Source organism: Lithobates pipiens, unplaced genomic scaffold (assembly GCF_037356315.1).
Source record: "Lithobates pipiens isolate NorthernLeopardFrog02 unplaced genomic scaffold, aLitPip1_a1.2 Scaffold_30, whole genome shotgun sequence".
In the NCBI taxonomy this organism is placed as follows: domain Eukaryota; kingdom Metazoa; phylum Chordata; class Amphibia; order Anura; family Ranidae; genus Lithobates; species Lithobates pipiens.
Window position 1 is genome coordinate 159,532,412 of NW_027507791.1, and position 20,751 is coordinate 159,553,162.

At 43.5% G+C, this 20,751-nt stretch overlaps 1 protein-coding gene across 2 annotated transcripts in view; it reads right to left on the bottom strand.

The window, feature by feature from the left end:
* The window catches only part of TEDC1 (tubulin epsilon and delta complex 1), a 427,923-nt gene that overhangs the window by 7,523 nt on the left and 399,649 nt on the right, over nucleotides 1-20,751 (bottom strand). For both annotated transcript variants that reach the window (XM_077465033.1, XM_077465034.1), the window contains one exon: nucleotides 2,572-2,772. In XM_077465033.1, coding sequence (XP_077321159.1) covers nucleotides 2,572-2,772 — 201 coding nt within the window. The remainder of the gene's footprint in view (nucleotides 1-2,571; nucleotides 2,773-20,751) is intronic.

A 20,751-nucleotide genomic window follows, 5' to 3' on the forward strand; every position in this document is an offset into this window, starting at 1 on the left:
AGTGATATGGGCAAGATCTTACGACTAAAGACCCATTCATAGGAAACTAAGTACTGACTAGTCAAGTCTGCTCCAACTGTCTTGACACCACATATCCAGCCAAAACTTCCCAGGCTGGCCAGAAGAATCCCCTTTGAACTAGTAGGTCATCTGGACTTTGAACCAACAGTAGAATCCGATTAATGATAGTGTTGGAGCACCCCTGTTTCCTCAGAGGGGCTACACAGAGATTAGGACCTCCTTAAAAGGTCATAGGTGAGGTGGAGAGCCCTGAAAGGAAGACACAAACTGAAAATGTCCATCTTCCACTCAGACTCTTTAAATTCAACACCGGTCTTCTTTGTATGAGACACAGAGGAGAATAAAAGCCCGTAAATCTCGCTGAGGGAAGACTTGGAATCATGCCCCATTGCAATTGTACAATATTGATGTGATCAGAGGGGACATCCACCTCCTGAGCGGAATGTGCTATTCTGGTCAGGATGAAGTAATGTTCTGGAGGGTGATGTCTGAAGCACCCAAAGTAACAGAGTTTTACTGTAGATGGCACCCATGAATCCCAAAAAAGGATGGGCTTTACCATCTGTGTGCACATTCGGCCACCCTGACACAAGGATGAACGCGACTTTATGAAAGTATACACTATTATAGGGCAATCATGAGCAGACTGATCACCATCCATCTGTACAGCAAACTGAGGATATCAAGGGTTAAGGGCTTAACCGTCCTAATGAATGATTAAACCCAAAAGACACTCAAAACCTGCTTAGCCTCCTCAAGGAAGGTGACTGATCCGCTTCTGCCTCTGGTGAAGCCAGGTGTAAGGCAGGGATGAATGGCTAGGATAAAGGTGCCCTCAGAGTCAGGAATAAAGATGGCTGTGATGGCTTGGGACTTCCTTGGTTAAGAGGGTCAACTGTGATGCCCTGAACTCATCTGTAGGGCTGCATCCTTGGCGTGGTGCATGGACTACACTAGCATAAATGCGTCCTTTGTATTTAGAGAGGTCTTGGTGGCAATATCCACAGATGTATTAGTCTGGTAATAGAGTATGGGGGATGAATGCGAGGCAATTGAAATCCTACAAAAAGGTACCATCCCATATAAAACAATTACCGAATGAGAACAAAAATGGGGTGTATTTTACATGTACCTTGCAGTCTAATTAATACACATACCAAAAAAGGCTTAAAAAATTTAACAAATCTTTAATTTCCATATGCAAATAGTTAGAGTTAAAAAAGTAACTGGTTAAAACCACAGTTATTGTAAAAAAACAAACAAAAAAAAAAACAGATATACAAACATATTATTGACAAATAACATATATAAACATTAACAAATAATTATACTGTCATGTTGCTTTACATTTTTGTAATGTATCCTAATAGAGCTGGTTACATACACCACAGCATGTCATGGGCAAAGAAAGTGGGCAGGGAGGACAAATTATCTCAAGCAAAATATAAGTATAAACAAACTGTATTCTAATATCTACATTCATACCTAGAAAACTACCAATTAGACTGCTGATTCACCTGTCATTTTTGTCAGCTGGTCCAGTGGAGGAGAAGCCTGGGGAGCCTGTGGGGATTAACTCTGTGACACGGATAATATTTCTTGGTAATATAATTATTTGTAAATGTCTGTGCCTCTGGACGACTTAACTCTATTACGAAATGCGTAGGGCGGAGAGACACGCTGACGTCACCTCTTTGTTGTGCTTGGAGATCCAGGAAGCGTGGGTTGTCTGAGTGTGTGCAGGCTGGCGCACACACCTGAGGTTAAATCTGAGGTTTTTACACATTATCGGAGCATTTATATTTTTTATGCTAACCACAGTACCAACGGCTTCTAGTTCATATGAGATATTATGAGCGCAGGAACGCATCCAAAGCTTGGGAACATGCAATAAGGAGACCGGCTGAAATATCGGAGGGTCTTGGAGAGATATTGATTGGTACATGCCTTTGTGACCCTCTGTAATGGGGGGTCATATAGTTCCGGTAAGAAGTGAGTGGATTTGTTTCTTGTCACCGCTGGACTTTTTTTCATATTTATGGTGTATAAGTTGCACGGGTGCTGGCCACGTTTTTATTCACTTATTTATTTATAATTTTTATGTTGTTTATTTATTAATTTGTCCTACATTATTAATTTTGTGGGGATTTTTATTGATTATCTGATGTTAAAACTATCACTAGTTTACATATATGGTTTATGTTTGATTATTTTATCACATTGGGTTCATATATCAGATGAGCACGTTCCCCCCCCCCCCCCCCACACTTTTTTTGAATTGGGCAGCGTCATTCTGATTAATGCTTTACACACACATTTGATATCTTGGTGTGTGAGTGATGTAGCGCAATTTTTTAGTTTTTTATGTTTTTGGCACCCTCTATAAATATTCAAGTTGACCACCATTGCTCTATAAGATCAGTATAACACACAAGTCCTTCTGGCCACAAGCTGCTTGCACTATTGCTATATTAGAAACATTTTATAGACAGATCAGGTTCATGTTTGCTTTATTAAAAACTTCCACTGCATTAGCCATCAAAGACATACCTGTTCATGCCATGTAAGCTTCTGGTGTTTAACTAGTTGATGGAACTGATCATGCACATCAGAGAATGATTTATACAACGTCTTTATATAAACAAGATTACTCCGAGGCTTAAACTCGCTTTGAAAAAATGTGTACAAGTTGATCTCATTTTGAGCCAAAGTAACGCACTCGTCTTCCGAAGCAGACTGAAAGACTGTTTCCTGTAGGGATGTATAAAAAACTGCCTGTTACAGCATTTACACACATACAACCTACTTTGAATAATGCTAAATACTATTGTACATATTCATGAAGGTACTAACAATGTGATGCTCCTAATTTGTGTACAGTTTATGGTCACTACGCTTTTTTAAATATACAGTGAAAACAGTTGTAAACTTCATGAAGCACCTCATCCAGTTCTAGCAACTTAAGAGTCTACAAAAGGATGCTTCAACTGAAAAGAACAGACGATTCTCAAAACAAATCCTGGGTATCCTGCCTCAGTACAGATTGATCTGTGACCTCTGTTTTCTTCACTGTATTTACAGCATAAGGCTTTGCTACCAGCCCACTCAGTCATGTTAACAGAATAAAAGCAGTAGCACACCGAGGAGGCCATGCCTAAACTCTACTCCTGTAAGCATGTTTAGGCAGAGAAACTGAAGGGTTTGGTTAGGAGTTAAAATTGATCTAAGGAACTTGTTAGGTTATCATAAGTGGAGATCTGTAATTTTAGTAGAGTTGGTACATAGCTGTTGCCAAACTAGGGTCTCCCTATCACATCAAGGTGCCTTGGGTGAACACTTAACAAAAGAAGAAAATGAATGACAAAAGATAATACTGGTGAGGTGACTAGGTGCAATTTACTGTCTTTTATTATCGGGCAAAAGCAAAACTTATTTTTTCCATTTTGGATAAAGGGTGGGTTATAACCTGTCAGGTTTATTTTAATCAGCTGCGTCCCACTGGGGAGATTTCCCTTTACTTCCTGTCCCATAGCCAAAGAGGAAGTTAGATGAAATCCCTCCAAAGTGAGAGAATTCCAGATTGTCACCAGAACTAGCATCGACATTGGAAAATGTCCCCTCTATTGTGGTTTTGGTGACAACCCAAAAGTTTGTATTTTCTTTACTTTCATTTTCAGTGATGACAGTAAACAGGACAAAAAGAGAGTGAATCTCTCGAAACAGGCACAAAAAATAAAAACCTCATGTGTCTTCTAATTCCGCTCTACTATATCCATAAAAAAAAAAGTTTTGCCTTTAGTTGTACTTTAGGTTTTGTACAAAACTAGAGCTGTAGAAATGTCCAATATAATTCAAAAACCATGTGTCCAGTGTTGTGGTGTAGCCCTATTTGAAAACCACTCAGCATACAATCCCTACAACACGTATTCATGCATGAGAAATGTGTGAGGCCTGAATTACAATACTATTACAATCCCATCACAGGGTATCAACCTACCATACAGCCCCTGAAGATTTTTGGTGGTAGTAAAATTATAACTCAAAGCATTAAGCATTTTGCTATGCACTGCTGCCCCTAGCACTAGTGCAGACATACCACAAAGGAGACTTGTGCAGTAGTTTAGGTATATGGTAAGCAGGGCCAGGAAAAAGGGTGGGGAACCAGAGGGGCAGCTACAGTGTTTACATGCTGATTAAATGTGATTTTTTTTGTATTACATGAGGTGGTTGAGCTCCTGCATGCCAGGAATATTATAGCACTAGACCCCCCCCCCCCCCCGCCTGAACACCAAGCAGTTTATATTTACTAAAATAATTTCATGTCCATGTTCTGTGTGAGACCATATATAGTGAATGCAGGATCCTGGGTTTAGTAACACTTTAATTATCTAATACAATTGCCCTCCCCCAGCCCCCTTCCCCCCTCCATGACTTCCTAACCTTCTCTTCACCCCAGAATTGCATACAACTAGAGGTCCTTTCCATGGTGCACTTTAACCAGTAGCTCACCTGCTCACAGTAATTGTACAGCGAGCGGGTAGCAGTGTGATTCCGTGACTGCTGTGTTTGATGGACACAGTGGATCATGGAGCTCGGTACCGCTGTGAGTGCCTGGGATATCATGTGATCCCTTTGATTGATCATAGCAATCACGTCATTACAATGTAAAGAAAACAGCCATGAATGGCTTCTATTCATGAACATTTGGGTTACTATAATGATGCTGTGATTGGCCCACAGCTATCAACAGCTAACATGGTACCTGGGCCAATCACAGTATCCTGTGCCATGTGTAGTCAATCACAGCATGTCAACAGTAAGCAAGCTGTCATGAATGGAAAGCCATTTGTGAGAGTTAGCTATTGCTTATAATGCCGCGTACACACGACCGGACTTTTCGACATCAAAGGTCCTACGGAACGATTCTGGCAGACCATTCAATTGTGTGTGGTCTGCAGCGGACTTTTGATTTGCAAAAATCCGTCAGACTTTAGAAATGGAACAGGTTTCAAATTTTTCCGCCGGACCCAGTTCCTACCGAGAAATCCGCTCGTGTGTATGCTAGCCCGACGGACAAAAACCGACGCGAGGGCAGCTTTTGGCTGCGAACTTCCTTATTCTAGTCCGGTCATACGTCATCACGTTTGAATCCGTCGGACTTTGGTGTGATCACTGCCACATGATGCTGTGCTGCACTAGTTAAAAAAATAAATAAAATAGATATATATATATATATATATATATATATATATATATATATATATATATAGCATTTTTTTTATAAAAAAAAGAGCACAAAACTCAAAATGTTGCCAAGCCTCTTACTAAATACCTAAGGCTGTCATTTGGGGGGTATTTGTACTGTTCTGGCATTTTAAGGCCTCAAGAAATGAAATAGGCCATCAGTACATCGGGACTGATCAATTTTCGAATATATACCGTATACACCATGTTACTGTAGACACTATAACTTTCACACAGACTAAATATACACTGGTTTGGGTTATTTTTACCAAAGAAATTTAGTAGACTAAATTTTGGCCTAAATTTATGAAGAAAGATTGTTTGCAAACTTTTATAACAGAAAATAACAAAAACAGGTTTTCTTTTCAAAATTGTCAGTATTTTTATAATTTCAGAGATGATTAAATACCATCAAAAGAAAGCTATATTTGTGGGAAATAAAATATTGAAAATTTCATTAGCGTACAATGTTGCATGACTGAGCAACTGCCAGTTAAAGTAGCATATTGCTGAATAGCTAAAAATGTCCTGGTCATGAAGGGGGGTATAACCTTCCAGTGGTCAAGTGGTTAAAATATTTCAATATGCTGTGATTAACAAACTCATTTTTATTATTGTATGTGTATTCTCTCATTCTGGTCGTCAGTTTTCTGGATGTTTGACCTACATATTGTAGACTGCAAGGACATTCGATCATGTTAACAACTCTTTTAGTCGAACATGTAATGACATTTATTAAAATGGAGCCACGCATTTGGGCTTAATGAAATTCTTTATTTTTTTGTGATTTAGTCTCACTTCTTTACATGTGTAACATTTCTCACAGGCATAGAATCCTCCTAAATTAAACATGGAGGTAGCTGCTTTTATAGGGGAGTCTAAAGCTCCTTTTACCAGATATCTCGCAGTGAGAGGGCTCTTCTACAGATGAACATTGGATATTCTGGCAGAACTTAAAGTGATTGTAAAGCTTTGTTTATTTAAAAAAACAAAAAAACAAATGTCATACCTCCACTGTGCAGCTCGTTTTGCACAGAGTGGCCCCAAACACCGACATCTGCGGTCCCTCTGCACATCAGATAACCTCCTTGGAGAAGCGCTCTCCCGGGGGGGGGGGGGGGTTACCTTGTGGGCTCGCTCCCTGAGTCCATTATTCGGTGTCCATAGCCACCGAATGTATGACTTGGCCCTGACCCCGCATCATTGGATTTGACTGACAGCAGCGGGAGAACCCCAGGCAAAGGAAGAGCGTGTCTCTGCCGGATGAAGTTCCAGGGCTCTGGTAAGTAAAACTGGGAGCCAGTCACTGCCAGGATGCATTAAGGTGAAAAACACAAGCATTTACAATCCCTTTAAGCTAGCATCTTGTCTTTTTTCAAGATCTGCCAATGTTTCCTGAAAATTTACAATTTATTTTATGTTGAACACTATAATCCAAAATCACAGCGACTCCACTTCCTGGGACACACTCCCTACGTTTTTATCCATGTATGCCGCTCTTGTACATGGGTTGATATGTGGAGAGTGGCCGAAATGGTCTCCGTTGTCTGTTTACATGTTGCCAAGGCAACTCTAACATGAGTGGTTAGATGCGGAGAGAGTGTCCGAAACAGATTTCTTAGTCTTTTAAATTTTGCCAAGGTAACTTTGGCATGAACGGTTATATGCTTGGTGTTTTCTCCACCCCACCTACCATTGAGAAACGCAGCATGGAGCTTTCAGAGACTATTAAAAAGTGAATGAGCGTGAGGGAAAGAGATGCTTCCTTGCTGGACTTTGCTTTTGTGAAGCCGACATCTGTGTGCTGCAACGTGAGTGCCTTTTATTTGAATTGCCAATACATTTTGTGGACATCACTACATTATAAGAGCTATTTCTTTTGATACATTAGCCCTTACTGGTGGAGCAGAGATTTTATTACAACACTAGGATGATGGAGAAGTAGTATCTTGGTTTGAAGCTATATTTGACCTATTTTAAATTGTGAGGTCAATCCAAGAAGGTGAAGGTAAATAAACCTAAATAAGCATGTGGTGAAATACTGTGGAGTGGACAGTGGGAGGCGTTAACAAGTGGTTCATTGGAGGAAGAATTTTGTTTCACTTGGTGGATTTTAAATAGACTTAGGGAAATTTTGTTTGCACATAGGAATTTCTCACTCTATATTTTTTGCATTGATTGAATATTTTTGATTATATTACATATCAATAAGTGATTTCAAGGGCATTATGCTTATGGATACATTTTGAAGGAAAAAATCTGGTTTAAAGCATTTGCACTTGTGCATTACCAAAGATAGAATTTATTTAAAATAGTAAAAACAAAAGTCATACTCACAAACAAAAAAAGGCTTAACATTACTTCAAGAGTTCGGAACAGTGTCTTCTAGACACCTGCAACCTGGACTGGGTATTAGGAGGAACCACTGAGGGAACCTCCTACCACTGAGACTCTGATGAAGAGGGTACCCCCCTCGTAACGAGTAAGCCGTTTGCGATGCCACCTGGTTCCTCCTAATACCCGGTCCAGGTTGCAGGTGTCTAGAAGACACAGTTCTGAATTCTTGGAGTAATGTTAAGCCTTTTATTAATGTTTGTTTGCAAGTATGACTTTTGTTTTTAATATTTAAATAAATGTCATCTTTGGTAATGCCCAAGGTCGGTGCACTCTCCCCTTTTTTCTAGGTGTTTCAGCTCTAAGGACACCCATTGTTCTGAGGAGGACAGCAAGATGTTTGACTTTCCATATTTTATCCAAAGGGTTGGCTACACCACTTAGACCCCTTTCAAGCACTGGAAAGAAGCCTCATCTGCAATCCTAGTGTGAAAGCCTGAGTGCTTTCACACTGAGGTCCTGCGCTGGCAGGGCATAAAAAAAAAAAAATTAAGTCCTGCAAGCAGCTTTTTTGCAGTGCTTTTGGAGCGGTGAATACACCCTCCTAAAGTGCCCCTTCCCATTTAAATCAATGGGAAGCACCTGTAAAGCGCTTTTGGCAGCGGTGCTCTGTGGATGCTTTTAACCCTTTATTTGGCCACTAGCAGGGGTTAAAAGTGCCCCAATAGTGCTTGAAAAACGCTGGTAAAAAGCTGCTAGTTTAAGTGGCGCTTTACCAGCATTTTTTGGGCACTGGCAGTGTGAAAGGGCTCTTAAAGCACTTGGGCTTTCACATTGGGATTGCAGATGAGGCTTCTTTCAAGCACTTTACAGGCACTTTTTTTTTTTAGCACTAAAGCACCTGAAAAACACCCCAGTGTGAAAGGGGTCTTACACATGGACTAAGCTCCTGAGTGCAGGAGATTGTTTTGCGCAGTACATGCACAGACCTTACATTTGGCCTACTCTTATTTGCTACATGTTAATTTTGAAAATCTCCAAACTTGATTTTCTTTTTACACATTCTGTTATAACTTTCAAAACAAAAGCATTTCTTTTGTTATAGGCCGCTTTCTTTCTGTATATCATGCAGTGTGTTTGCATGCAGTCTGTTTGAAATATTCCCAATTTTGTTCTGTGCTCTTTTATGACATTATTCCCTCACAGTCTTGAAGAGCAGCCTTCAGCCTTAAAAAGATTTTCTCTTAAAATTGTGTTTTTAACTTTACAGTATATGCTTGTTGTTTACAGTTTACATTAAATAAAATAATGTTATGATCAATGCTAACCAGACATTCTTTTATATGAACATTAGTAATAAGCTCTGCATGGTTCGAGATGACTCAGTAACTGAGGATAAAAACCTGATTTTAGCTCAAACTTCCTCATATACAACATTACAAATATTGGTTCAACTAACTGTCTCAACTAGAAAAATGCTTTATTTAGGTCAAGTAATGAAAAAGTTAATAAAAAAATTGTACCATCACACAATGAAGAAAATCACTCATACCAATAAAAGTCAATTGTCCACCTCATATGTATACACATATATATGTTTGTGACCCCAGTATGTCATTGGGTTTAATATACACTGACCCCCTGGCTAGTGTTGCCAGTGGATCGCAATATATAATATATGCAGGGTTTTATATTGTATTTGGATGGATGATCCTGCAAAGGAACAGTTCAGTATAAACCCTTGATTCGATACTATGGCATCTGAGCCGCAGTACTTGGATAGAACTATTAAGGAAAATACAAACAGTTCATATTCATTTGTAGAAAGGAACACGTGCATTTAGGGTGAAGTGGAATATATCCAAAACAAGGCTGATGTAATGCAGTGGTGTAGAGGAGGCCTGTTATTCAAGGTTCTGGAGATGCAAAGGTGTTGAGGATGTTCTCCATTATACCTCAGCAAATCTTCATGCCTTAACTACCTCCCTTGCACTGTAAAGTTAACCGCACTGGTGAGGAACACAATGGTCTATGACCCTTCAGGCACAGTTCCAGAGATAGTTGTAATCCATGAAAAACATGATATGAAATTACATGAAATGAAATTCCCATATCCAAGAAAGTAAATTATACTTATCAGACCCGATCGATGGTAAACCTCCTATGGGTGTTGGAGAAAATGCCCAAAGGAGGATGCATTGCAGGGTAAATCCATCAATGGCAAGAATCCTGAGCGGTTTTGTCTGTCTCTGTGAGAATTAGATCTGGCTGGTTTGAGATTACCATGTCCAACAGAGCATCATTTCTAGTTGGGGCTTCTATAGGTTGCACCATAATATTGACTTGTAACATATATTGTTTATAAATTTTCACTCATTATGATTCCAGCAGTGTCATTACTGCTAACAATTTCAAGGCAGTTAAGATCTTCATTACCATTGTCCCTGCCTTTGCTGCAATTGCTATCTGTGCAAGGAGCGGAGTCTCCATCTCTTCATTAATTCCTTGGTGGGGGCTGTCAAAAACTCCAATAATTAACTTTGCAGCTCCACTCATTGCCTCAGAGCACCATCAAACTCTCCATAAACAGAGCACTTTGTCACACACTTTTAGATAATTTCTCACATAGAGACAGACACTGTCATCTTTTTTGTTTTACCCTGTCTCTCGGAAACAGCAGAGCCAAATACATTAATAGACCAATCATTTGAAGAATAAAGTCAAGATTCAGCAATACTGATTAAATCATCTGCACCAAAGCTTCCAACACTCGGCAGAGTTCTAGCATTGGAGAACAAACACTTTAATCTATTGTTGCGCCTATGTTTTATGTATTTTTTTGCAGTACAAATAGTACTGCAATTGCTGATGGTTGTTTGTAACATGGAAATCTCACCATCACTTGCCCTCTATAAGTGTCTGACAACTGTCTGTCCTATTATATTCCTTTACTCCCCCCACAATCCTAGTTTAAATACTCACCAAACCTTCACATAAACCTCTCCCCAGCACAGCAGACCCCCTTCCATTCAGGGGCAAACCATCTTTAGCATATAGTCTGTATCCCAATAAAAAGTCAACCCAGTGTTCTAGAAACCCAAGTCTTCTCTCTTACACCAGATCTTTTGCCACACATTCAGGTCTCTAAGTTCCTGATGTCTTTCCTGTGTGGTGCATGGCATAGACAATATTCCAGAGAATACAACCTTGGAGATACTTCCATTCAACTTTTGGGTCCATGTGAAAACTGATTGGGAGACCAGGAGCTGCATAATCGTGCTGAGATAAGCATGATAGCAGCTGGGAATTCGATTCCAGGTGCAGAAGATGATGAGGGGCACACCTCCTCATGCACAACAAATGAGGGATAGTGGAGGGGGGTTGAACAGTTTGCCGTCTTCACCCTTTACCCATCTTCATTGTATGATCTTGTCCCTGCACTGATAGCAGGGATCTGTGCAGGCAGCCTATACTAGCCACCTGTAAAAGCACAGTCTTATTACAAGCGGTCTTAGAAAAAAACTCTGCAAGGCAGTGTCATAAAGTGCTAGTATGCATCACATATAATACTTACCTTAGAACGAAGCCCTCCAGCGGCATGCTGTCACCGCTGACAGGGCTTCCATCTTTAGCCAGTCTTCCTTCCAGGTTCGAGTGCTCTGGCCTTATTGGTGGAGCCCGTTAATGTCACTGCCGCGAATGCTTGTGGGGGTCGCAGCCACGGCATGGAGCTCTGAAGGGACGGCATGGTATGCTGTCCCTTCAGAGCACATGCGTCAGCGATGTTAGCGGTTGAATGCAGTGTGAAGATCTCCTAAGCATTTTTTCCATCGGAATAAATTCTGAAGGTTTCTCCAACGGAATCCGCTCAAGCTGTCTTGCATACACACGGTCACACCAAAGTCTGACCGTCAAGAACGCGGTGACGTACAACGCGTACGATGGGACTAGAAAAAGGAAGTCTTGTACTTGCTTCAGAGCATGCGTCGTTTTTGGTACATCGGAAAAGCATACAGACAAGCAGTTTTCCCTATAGGAATTGGTTCTGTCAGAAAAATTTAGAACATGTTCTCTTTCTAGGTTCGTCAGAAATTTCGACGTAAAAAGTCCGATGGGGCATGCACACGATCGGAATATCTCGTGTGTACATGGCATCAGCCTCATTATAGACTTACCTGTAGGTACAAGTTAAAAATAAGACTTTACTACCACTTTAGGCTAGCTACAGTACATACATATTTCTATCATCCATATAATTTTTATTTTTTTACATAGGAGCTTACAAAGCATTGCACTCACAATCAGTGGATCACAGGTACAATGTCAGACACTGCCTACAGCTCTCTGCCCATACCTCTATATGGGCAGACAGTCAGTGTCAGGAAGTGTCAATAAGCTATGAGGGAGCTGATGAGCACGCTCGTAGTTTACTGAGAAATACAAGTCCATCTGCCGTAGTGTCAGACGCAGCTGTGAAAGTCAAGTCCCGTACAGCAGCACAGATTTTAAATTTGCAGGGAGAAGAAACCAGCTCGTTGTCACAGAGGAAAGGGCTCTGGAAGTGAGGGGGCTGGTGATTACCAACAAGTATGTTTGTTTTTTTTTTTTACTTGGAAAAACCAACTATTGATATAAAACAATTTTACAAGCCATTCCGTACATATATTCATAGAAGGTCAATTACATATTATGACAGTGAAATTAAGTATACAAAAGTAGTGCAGGGTGTGTATACATATATTCGCAGGTGTAGCAAATCGATTGGTACATTAAATGTGTGCCAATGTATGTAAATGTGTGCCACGGATGCAGGGGAGCACCGCACCGGGTATGACAGAACTAAACATAAGTCTCCCCAACCGCCAACCATCTGTCCCAGATCTTAGAATATTTTTGTGAAGATTCCCTGTGTGCGTAAATCAGTTTCTTGAATGGTAGGGTATCATTTACTGCTTTTTTCCATATCTGTATCGTTGGGGCTACATTCTGCATCCATCTCTGAGCTATCACTTTATGCGCAAAAAATAATGTTTCAGAAATGAATATTGTGTGATACTTATCCACCTCTACTTCTGGCAGAAGCCCCAAAATACATAACTTAGGGTTTAGCACCACAGGGGACCCCATATTGTCATGGAGGAAATGGACAACCTGCGCCCAATATGTCTGGACATGAGGGCAGCTCAATATGAGATGGTAAAACAAGCCTGGATCAGCCCTGCACAAGCGACGCATTGGATCCAGCGTGTGCTGGAACTTTGGCACTAACTATAAATATTTGTGTCGGTCTATCCAACATATTGGAAAATACTATCTTGGTTCCCTCTAAAATCTCGTTCCAGTCAGTGTCATTTATGGGCCCTATGTCCTGTTCCCATGCCATCTTAGCTTTGTGTGACGCAGCTGGTACTCCCCGTTGTATAATTGTGTAGTAAAGGTGTAATATCAGCTTGGAGGGGTCGTCTCCTAAAACTATATCCAGCACAGGGGGAGGCTCCACCCCTAGATCCAAACTCTGTAACTGGGTTCTAAGTGTGTGACGGAGTTGCAAGTATTTAAATGCATGTATAGAGGGGCATGGCACACCAAATATAAAATATTGGGCAGTATAATCATTTTAATTAAAATTTACACATCCCATAACCCCCAAAGGCAATCTAGATCATGTCTGTTTTACTTTTCAGTAAATTTAATCCACCAGATCCCTAGTCACCTCCACACCCAAGTATTTAATCTTGGATACCCTGGCAAGTGGTAATGGAGAGGACGTGAAGGGAGGAGGGACATGGTATTATGACTTACTGAGTGGCAGGCGTATGCTCTAGTCGTGGGATTTGCATGTCTCCAGACGTGAATAAGGGCAAATTCAGTCAGTGTATACCTAGTATGCAGTGGTTCGCCCCGTCTGGGTTCAGCCTGTGCTGGTCTGTCCAGGGATGGAGTCATTGTGTGACTGAAGTCCCCCAACCACACTACTGGTATGGATGGGTACAGCGCTATAATTGCAAGGCCTTCTGCAACCACATCCGACCTGTATGGAGGGGGTATATAGCTAGCCAATATCAACAAGGGTTCTCCCCCCAAAAGTGCATCCAGAAAGAGGTGCCTGCCCTGCCGATCCGACACCACGGAGACCAACTCAAAGGGTGTAGATTTTGCTATCAGCAACGTTACCCCTCTAGACATATTTGTGTGGGTGCTGTGGTATGCCCACCCCACCCAAGGATGCTTTAGGGCCGCCAGTAAGTGGCCTGTGACATGCGTTTCCACCAGCATGACAATATCTACTTTGACCTTTCAGATACTGCTGTACTGCTGCCCTTTTAATCTCCTCTCGCATGCCCTGCACATTCCACATCATAAATTTTATGTCCGCCATGGTGTTCAATCGTGTACAGATTGCATGTGCATCGGCAGGGCAGCCCCCCCCCCCCCCCAAATACCTGCGACATTATAGCCATTTCGTAACCCAATAGATATATTGCATATGTAATAAGTGCTTGTTCAGAAACATTCCAAATAACAATTGCACAATGGTGCTAACATTCCCAATGCTCAGATCAAGGCATCCGTCATCTTCCTTCCCTCCCAGCTTCTCACCCCCCAACTTGGTGGAAGCATACATTCCCTTGCAACCTGTATATGAATCAGCTTCTAGCCATCAACGTTAGCTGGAGGTACAGAGCTTTGAATTTGTTGAGCTGTAAAGTTCCGAATAAAAAGGAAAAAAATAAAAAATAAGGGTTGCAAACATGTCGGGGACGATTTTCCACAGTGTGAAGCATGGAAAGGACATGAGGCAAGTCTGTTGTGTCTCTTTCTCTGTCTGGGTGAGACTCACGCTGCAAGGATACACAGTCATCCTGGCATATTAGTGTTGAGGGGCTTCGGCCCTATAAGTCTCCTCAACTTTGCTGTGGGGGTAGTAAACACTGTGGGTGAAACCGCCTCAAGCCCAAAGGGGTCCCGTGACCAGGGGTATCAACAAGCTGTGATCCTCCTCCCTCCCAAGGGGTACAACCTAGGGAATGGGTCTCCTCTCCTCAAAATGGGGGAGACTCCGGTCTCATATTTAGTAATGCGTGGGTCGTATAAATGAGGGGGAGGCAAAAACAATAGGAGAACAAAAAAAGGGGGGGGGTAAGGCCATTGTGCGAAAAAATGAATGGTGAGATGAGACTACCCCCTCACAGTGGAAGTTACAGATAGAGAAATGGTGGGGCTCGCCATTCTCTGCCAATGTCAACAGTATTCAGAGTAACTGGCTGTGTGCCCGATCATCCATCCGGATGTCCACGTTGATCTAACCACTGTGCTGCCGCCCTAGGGTCTTCAAAAAATAGGACTTTGCCATCCTCCTCCACTCTCGATCTGGCCGGAAACAACATGGCATATTTAAGGTGTACCGCCCTGAGTCGCCTTTTAACATCTTGGAAATGTGCACGCTTTCTTTGGACTTCATTCGAGAAATCAGGGAACACCGCAACATGACCGTTGCCCAGGGTGATGTTGCCTTTCTCTTTGGTCAGCCACAGGATTTTATCTCTGTCTTTAAAGTTAAGAAACTTGGCAATAAAGGTCCTTGGGGGGGGCTCCCACAGGTGGAGGTTTAGCTGGGATGCGGTGTGTCCATTCCACTGCGAACATGATGGAAAAGGCTTCTCTTCCAAAATGTTGAATCAGAAGGGATTCTAAGTATTCTGAAGGGTTGGGTTTCCGCCTTTTCAGGTAGACCGATAAACCAGAGGTTACATCGCTTCAAACAATTCTCCATATCATCCTGGTGTGCGTGTAATTCAGGGCGGCACAGTGGTGAAGTGGTTAGCACTCTCACCTAGCAGTAAAAAGGGTCGCTGGTTCAAATCCCAACCATGACACTACCTGCCTGGAGTTTGCATGTTCTCCCTGTGCCTGCGTGGGTTTCCCCGGGTACTCCGGTTTCCTCCCACACTCCAAAGACATGCAGGTAGGTTAATTGGCTTCTCTCCAAAAAAAAATTGGCCCTAGTATACGAATGGGGACTTTGGATTGTGGGCGCTCCTTGAGGGTAGGGACCAATGTGAGTGTGCAATGTACAGGGATAGGGATAATTGTAGACACTTACTCAGGTTGAACTGGATGGACTGGTGTCTTTATTCAACCTAACTATGTAATTGATAAATCTGGGTGCAGGATATCCTCTGCCGCTCCAATGCGTGTCTTGGCCTCGGTTATCTATCTTTTACCTTGGAAAAGTCTTGGCGTAGCATCTCTATCTATTTTGGCAGTGAGTGTTCCCTGCAGCATTGCAATGGCATCTAAGACCTTGGCTGTGTCCGCACTCTAATGGACTGGCGCCTACCACGTGCCGTCTCCGTCTTTGGCCTGCGAGTCTTGGTCCTGATGGCGATACTTTGCCAGCTTAACCACCACCGCAGAGGTCCTTTTCAGCACAAACATGTTCCCTCGCTGCTCCGATATATCTATCACCAGGCCTTCTCTAGGTGCAGAAAGATGGCCGCTGCTCCGGATATTAGGTTGGAGCCGCGTTCTGTTTTCAAGATGGATGCAGGCTGTAGGTGTACCTAGTCAGCGAGAGTAGGCAGCCCAAAGACCCCTCTGGAAGGACGTGGGACAAACAGACAGGCCAGGAAAACTCACCAGGGAACCAGCGGGTGGGGCAAGATGGCAGCCACCCCGGGAAAACAGGTTGGCGCTGCGGTCCGTCCTGAGGTAAATTTCGGCCATGGGTGCACTGTGATAGCGGCCTCAGGCAGTCTGGAAGTGGTTTCAGGAGGAGGGCCAACTTCTGGTACTCAGGGGGGGCCCCGAAAAACTTGCCTGGGCCGTGCCGGGTGGAGCAAGATGGCCGCCGCACTGAAGACTGGGCCAAAGCCACAGCCTTTCCTAGGGCTAGTACCGGTCCGGAGGCCTCGGGTGGGGTTTTGGCGAGTCAGAAGGCTCCAAAAGTAGTGGAGAAGGCAGGATTTATCCCCAGATGTATTTTAGGGTGTCCGATGGGTAGGATGGCTGCAGGATGTTAAAATCTGAGTATTAATCAGCGGAGCCCACACAGCCTGCGACCTACTCCACTGCTCTCCAGGCCACGCCCCCACCAACATGTATGTTACACCGTAAATGTGGTTGTAACATGTAACATGCTGGTAAAAGTGAACCTCTCCTTTTAAAAAATAGTAAAGGCCATTTTCTAGGTTAATAGTTACATTCAGGTTTAAAAAAAAAAAGACACAAGTCCTTCTAGTTCAACAAGAAAAAAAACAAACAAAAAAAAACATACAATCCCATATTGTGTATCCTTCAGCCACAGTTGATCCAGAGGAAGGCAAAAAGCTCCAGCAAAGCATGATGAAATTTGCTACATCAGGGGAAAAAATTCCTTCCCAATCCCCCAAGAGGCAATCAGATTTTCCCTGGATTAACTTTACCTATAAATGTCAGTACCCAGTTATATATGTACATTTAGTAAAGAATCCAAGTCTTTTTTAAAGCATTCTACTGAGCTTGCCAGAACCACCTTTGGAGGGAGTCTATTCCACAGCTCTTACTATGAAGAAACCTTTCTGTATTTGGAGATTAAATCTTTTTTTCTCTAGACGTAAAGAGTGCCCCCTTGTCCTCTGTGATGACCTTAAAGTGAATAACTCAACACTAAGTTCACTATATGGACCACTTATGCATTTGTGGCGATTCCAGTCGATAAGTCTGGTCAGGTGTACCGCTTGGTGGTATTTACGGAGGTCTGGGACAGCCAGTCCGCCAAACTGTTTGGGCAACATGAGCTGTCGCCTGTTAAGTCTAGGCCTCTTATGCGCCCATATAAAATCAAAAAACAGGGCTCTGGTCTGGTCAAAGTACTTAGAAGGGATTTGGATCGGAAGGGCCTGTAGAAGGTATAAAAACTTGGGGAGGATGCACATCTTAAGGATATTGCATCTCCCAAACCAGGAATGAAGTCCCGTGTGCCATTTGGCAAGTAGGGTTCGAACAACACTCAACAACGGGGGGAAATTGAGGGAGAAGACCTGGGATATTTTGGGGGGGATAAAGGTGCCCAGGTAGTTCAGGGCCGAGTCAGTCCATTTAAATTTAAAACTAGCTTGGAGGTCTGTGAGGAGACGTTGGGGGACTCCTATGCCCATGGCTGCAGACTTGCTGAAATTAATTTTCAAATTTGAGAGTTTACCGTATGTTCTGAATTCATTCAGTAAATTTGGGAGAGAAACCTTTGGGTCGGTAATTGAAAACAGCATGTCGTCTGCATACGCTGCAATCTTCTGTTGTGAGTCTCCCATACCCACCCCAGTAATGTTTGGGTTAGCTCGCACGGTACGCAAAAACGGTTCCAGTGACAGGGCGAAAAGGAGCGGGGATAATGGGCATCCCTGGCGCGTTCCGTTCGTAATTCCAAAGGAGTCTGACAGGACCCCATTGGCCCGAACACGCGCTGAAGGGCCATCATAGATCGAGCTTATCCATTGCAACATGGTGTTGCCCAATCCTATATGCTTGAGCACAGAGGACATAAATCGCCAGTTCACCCTGTCAAAGGCCTTCTCCGCGTCCGTGCTTAAGAAAACGCATGGTATCTTGGTCTTATTAACCACATGTAGAAGGTTGAGGACTTTAATTGTATTGTCCCGCGCCTCCCTAGTTGGGACAAATCCAACCTGATCCAAATGGATCAGGGAGGGAAGGTGAAGCTGGATCCTGTTAGACAGTAATTTAGTAAAAATTTTTAGATCCACGTTGAGTAGGGAGATCGGTCTATAGTTCCCGCACATGGTCGGGTCCTTCCCTTCTTTGGGGATCACTGCGATATGTGCCGCCAATGTGTCACGGTGAAAGGTGGTATTCGAGCCTATTGAGTTAAAGAGTTTGTGCATAAACGTCTCCAGGGATGGGAGTAGGGTCTTATAGTACTGTGCAGTGAGTCCGTCCGGTCCCGGGGCTTTCCCTCGTTTAGTGACTCCGATAGCGGAGCGTATCTCCTCTATGGTGATGGGTTCGTCCAGCAGTTCGCCTGTCTCCGTGGAGAGCTGGGGCATACCTGAGCTGGTCAAGTAATCTTCTATCTGCGTTTGTAGGGGAGCTGGGGTCTGAAGGTTGTAGAGGGCTGCGTAGAATTCCCGAAACTCTCTCGTAATATTTTGTGGGAGTGTGATTTTTTGGCCGGAGGGCGCCCTAATATGCGGTATATAATTCGCCAACACCTGATCTCTCAGGGATTTGGCCAAGAGCTTGCCACATTTATTCCCCGACTCGTACGAAACTCGACGACAGATCTGAATTGCCGCCTTAGCACGGAATTGCATCAGATCAGTAATTTGTTTGCGAAGGAGTAGGATTTCTGCTTCTAAAGCGGGAGTCTGGGCATGTTTGTGACGGGCCTCAGCCCGGTTCAGGTCACATAGAAGCGACGTCAACCGTGCAGAGCGCTGTTTCTTAACACGAGATCCATGTTTAATTAATACCCCACGGATCACCGCTTTGTGGGCTTCCCATACAACGCCGGGGTCACTGTCTGGGGTGTCGTTGGTGTGGAAGTAACAATCCAGTTCCCTCGCCACATCCTTAAGTATTTCTTAGTCCTGGAGGAGGCTTTCATTTAGTCTCCAGGTCCTAGATCTGGAGGTGTGAATGTCAGTCAGGGCGTAAGACAAAAGGACAGGGGCATGGTCAGACCACGTGATCAACCCGATCGACGTGTCTCTAACGGCGTGGAGTTGGGAGTGGGGGATGAGGAAGTAGTCAATCCGTGAATACTGTCTATGTGGCGCGGAGTAAAAGGTGTAGTCCCTTTCTGTCGGGTGAGTAAGTCTCCATGCATCTATTAGTTGTGCTTTGTGCAAAGCACGAGCAATACGTTTCCTAGTACCAGGTGTTATTGAGGAAAGTCCGGAAGACGTGTCCTCCGTGGGGATCAGGGGGATATTAAAATCTCCGCCCAACAACAGTTGGCCCTTTGAGAACGCTAGCAGTGTGTCAATCATTTTGGTGATAAACTGGTCCTGATGACTGTTAGGGACATATATGTTCGCCAGTGTCACGTCAATGCCCCCTATCTTGCCCCTCAGAAACAAAAAACGTCCTTCCGGATCAGTCTTTAGTTCCTCGCAAATCCAAGGAACGGTGTGGGAAATGAGTATGGAAACACCCCGGGATTTAGCAGTCCCATTGGTGGAGTGGTACCCCATTGGAAAGAATTTGTTCTTCAAAACAGGGAAGTTGTCCCCTTTAAAGTGTGTCTCTTGGACGAATGCCAGATCTGTCTTAAGGCGTCTCAGATCCTGGAGCAGCATGCGCCTCTTTTCGGGGGTATTCAGGCCTCGCGCATTTAGCGAGAGCACGTTCACTGCCTCCATGGTCTCCGGGGGCAGGGAGGGGAGGGGGTGGGAGCCAAGGGGAGAGCGGGAGGAGGGGGTGGGAAAGCAAGAGAGGGATTAAGTGAGAACAGAGCAGTAGAGAGGGTAGAAGGAACAGGTAGTAAAGAAAGTTATGCCACACCTACAGAGTGTGGAAACAATTTCTACAAAAGAAGCACTTATGTGCTGAGACGCTCACCAGTGCAAGCCTGGTAACTGAGCGCAGGCCTAAGTGGGGTCGTGGAAAGAAAACAGCCAGCAAGGGTCTCGCTGACCGTTCCCTCCCCATCCCAGGTGTAATGGTATATAATGAGGTAAAAAACATGGACGGCTGATAAATAACAAATAAAAACAAAAACTAGAAACCAAGACAATCAATCGAACAACAGATGAGGGAAAAGCCGAGAATACATAATAAAGTAACATGCCTCAGGTTATGCAAAACTAATCCATAGATCCATATCTATATGCAGACAGAGCACCCAGTCACTATCATGTGTATACCGTACTAACACATCAGAAAAGGGAAAAAAAAAACAAAAAAAAAAACCCACAACCCTCCCATAACATGAAGTACACCCCTGAATAACTGAACTGTGAGTGCATCGATAAATCGTAATCCCCTAGGGTTAAGGTCATTCATGAGAGCTGCAGTCCAACCCCCTCCCCCCTGGCCAAACGTGTCCAGACTCCAATAGAGAAGGAGAGGAGTGAACCGCACTGCCTCCCAGGCCAATGGGGCAGGGGCACTGGAAATAGGAGCGTGCCGTAAGTCTCGCAGAGGTGGCCG